This window comes from Colobus angolensis, unplaced genomic scaffold (assembly GCF_000951035.1).
Source record: "Colobus angolensis palliatus isolate OR3802 unplaced genomic scaffold, Cang.pa_1.0 Scaffold329, whole genome shotgun sequence".
Lineage (NCBI taxonomy): Eukaryota > Metazoa > Chordata > Mammalia > Primates > Cercopithecidae > Colobus > Colobus angolensis.
In genome coordinates, this window is record NW_012116588.1 from 662825 (window position 1) to 664094 (window position 1270).

General features: G+C 47.9%; 1 protein-coding gene across 1 annotated transcript in view; it reads right to left on the reverse strand.

Annotated features, from left to right (window-relative positions):
* Positions 1-1270, reverse strand: part of LOC105518770 (leucine-rich repeat-containing protein 37A3-like) — a 12178-nt gene that overhangs the window by 8510 nt on the left and 2398 nt on the right. The window contains 2 exon segments of the mRNA XM_011951891.1: positions 420-582; positions 617-988. Coding sequence (XP_011807281.1) covers positions 420-582; positions 617-988 — 535 coding nt within the window.

Here is a 1270-nt window from a genome sequence, read left to right on the forward strand (position 1 = left end):
AAAAAAATACAAAAAACTATCCGGGCGAGGTGGCAGGCGCCTGTAGTCCCAGCTACTCGGGAGGCTGAGGCAGGAGAATGGCATGAACCCAGGAGGCAGAGCTTGCAGTGAGCTGAAATCACGCCACTGCATTCCAGCCTGGGCGACAGAGTGAGACTCCATCTCAAGAAGAAAAAAAAAAAAAAAGAAAAGAAAAATGGATAAGAAAAAGATTAAGAGCAATCACAAGTAAAAGACCAGAGAAGGGGCCTAACAGTAAAGGAGAATGAGGAGAAGGAAGAGATGACAGGCAAAAGCGAAAGCAGAAAGTCAGTTGTCCCTGTGGTTTGGTGAGAAAAAGAAGGTGCAGGAAGGCCTCCAGGAAAAAGCTGCCATGTCAGGCAGCACACAGAGAACAATTGAGAAAAGGTGATTCTTACAAGATGGTGAAGGTGCCATTGTAGGTGCTGGGTTCTGGCACGGGCACTTGGTGGAGCCTCTGCTTTGGGCTGAGATCAATACATGACAGATGAGATCAATACATCTCATCTCTGCAGGTACAGAGCTCACATATGTTGGTGCTTGTAGAGGCCTTCTGTTCCTCTTGTGGAGTTAAAGCCTTAGTTTTGAGTGTAACTTTCAGACCGCACCAGTGAATTCTGAGTAGGTTCTAGTTCAGAAGGTGAACGTGTGACTTCAGTCAGGTTTCAATGCTGAGTCTGAACTTGGTCTTGTCGTGGAGCTGTAGTCTTGTCCAGGCCTGTAGAATGCTCAGTCTTTGTAGTGGGTTCCGGAGTTAGGGCGAGCCCCAGGTCTGAAAGCTGAGTTGAGGTCTTCTCCATGGTTGGAGAAGTTTTAACCTCTGTAGTCAGTTCTGTAGTTATGGTAAGCTCCAGGTCCAAAGGTCGAACTGTGAATTGAGTCAGGTTTTGATGCTGAGCCTGGTTCTTGTCTGGAGGTGGAAGTGTCACCTCAGGGTGCTTTGGAGGAGGAGCTGTAGTCCTCAGAGCTGTAGAAGGGCAGAGCTTGATCCTGGCTTGGTGTTGGAATGGGTATCTGATAACAATACACAGGCGGTTGAGCTACAAACTCCTTAGGTAGCTCTGGAGGCCGAGTTGGGGTCTTCTGCATGGTTGAAGAAGGTTCAACCTCCATAGAGTTAAGGTAAGTTCCAGACCCAGACGTGGAGCTTACCATAACAACAGAACGTACTACAAAGGTTGACTTGACTCAGGTTTGAATGTAGAGTCTGAACCTGGTGTGGATGTGGAAGTGTCACCTCAGGGTGCTT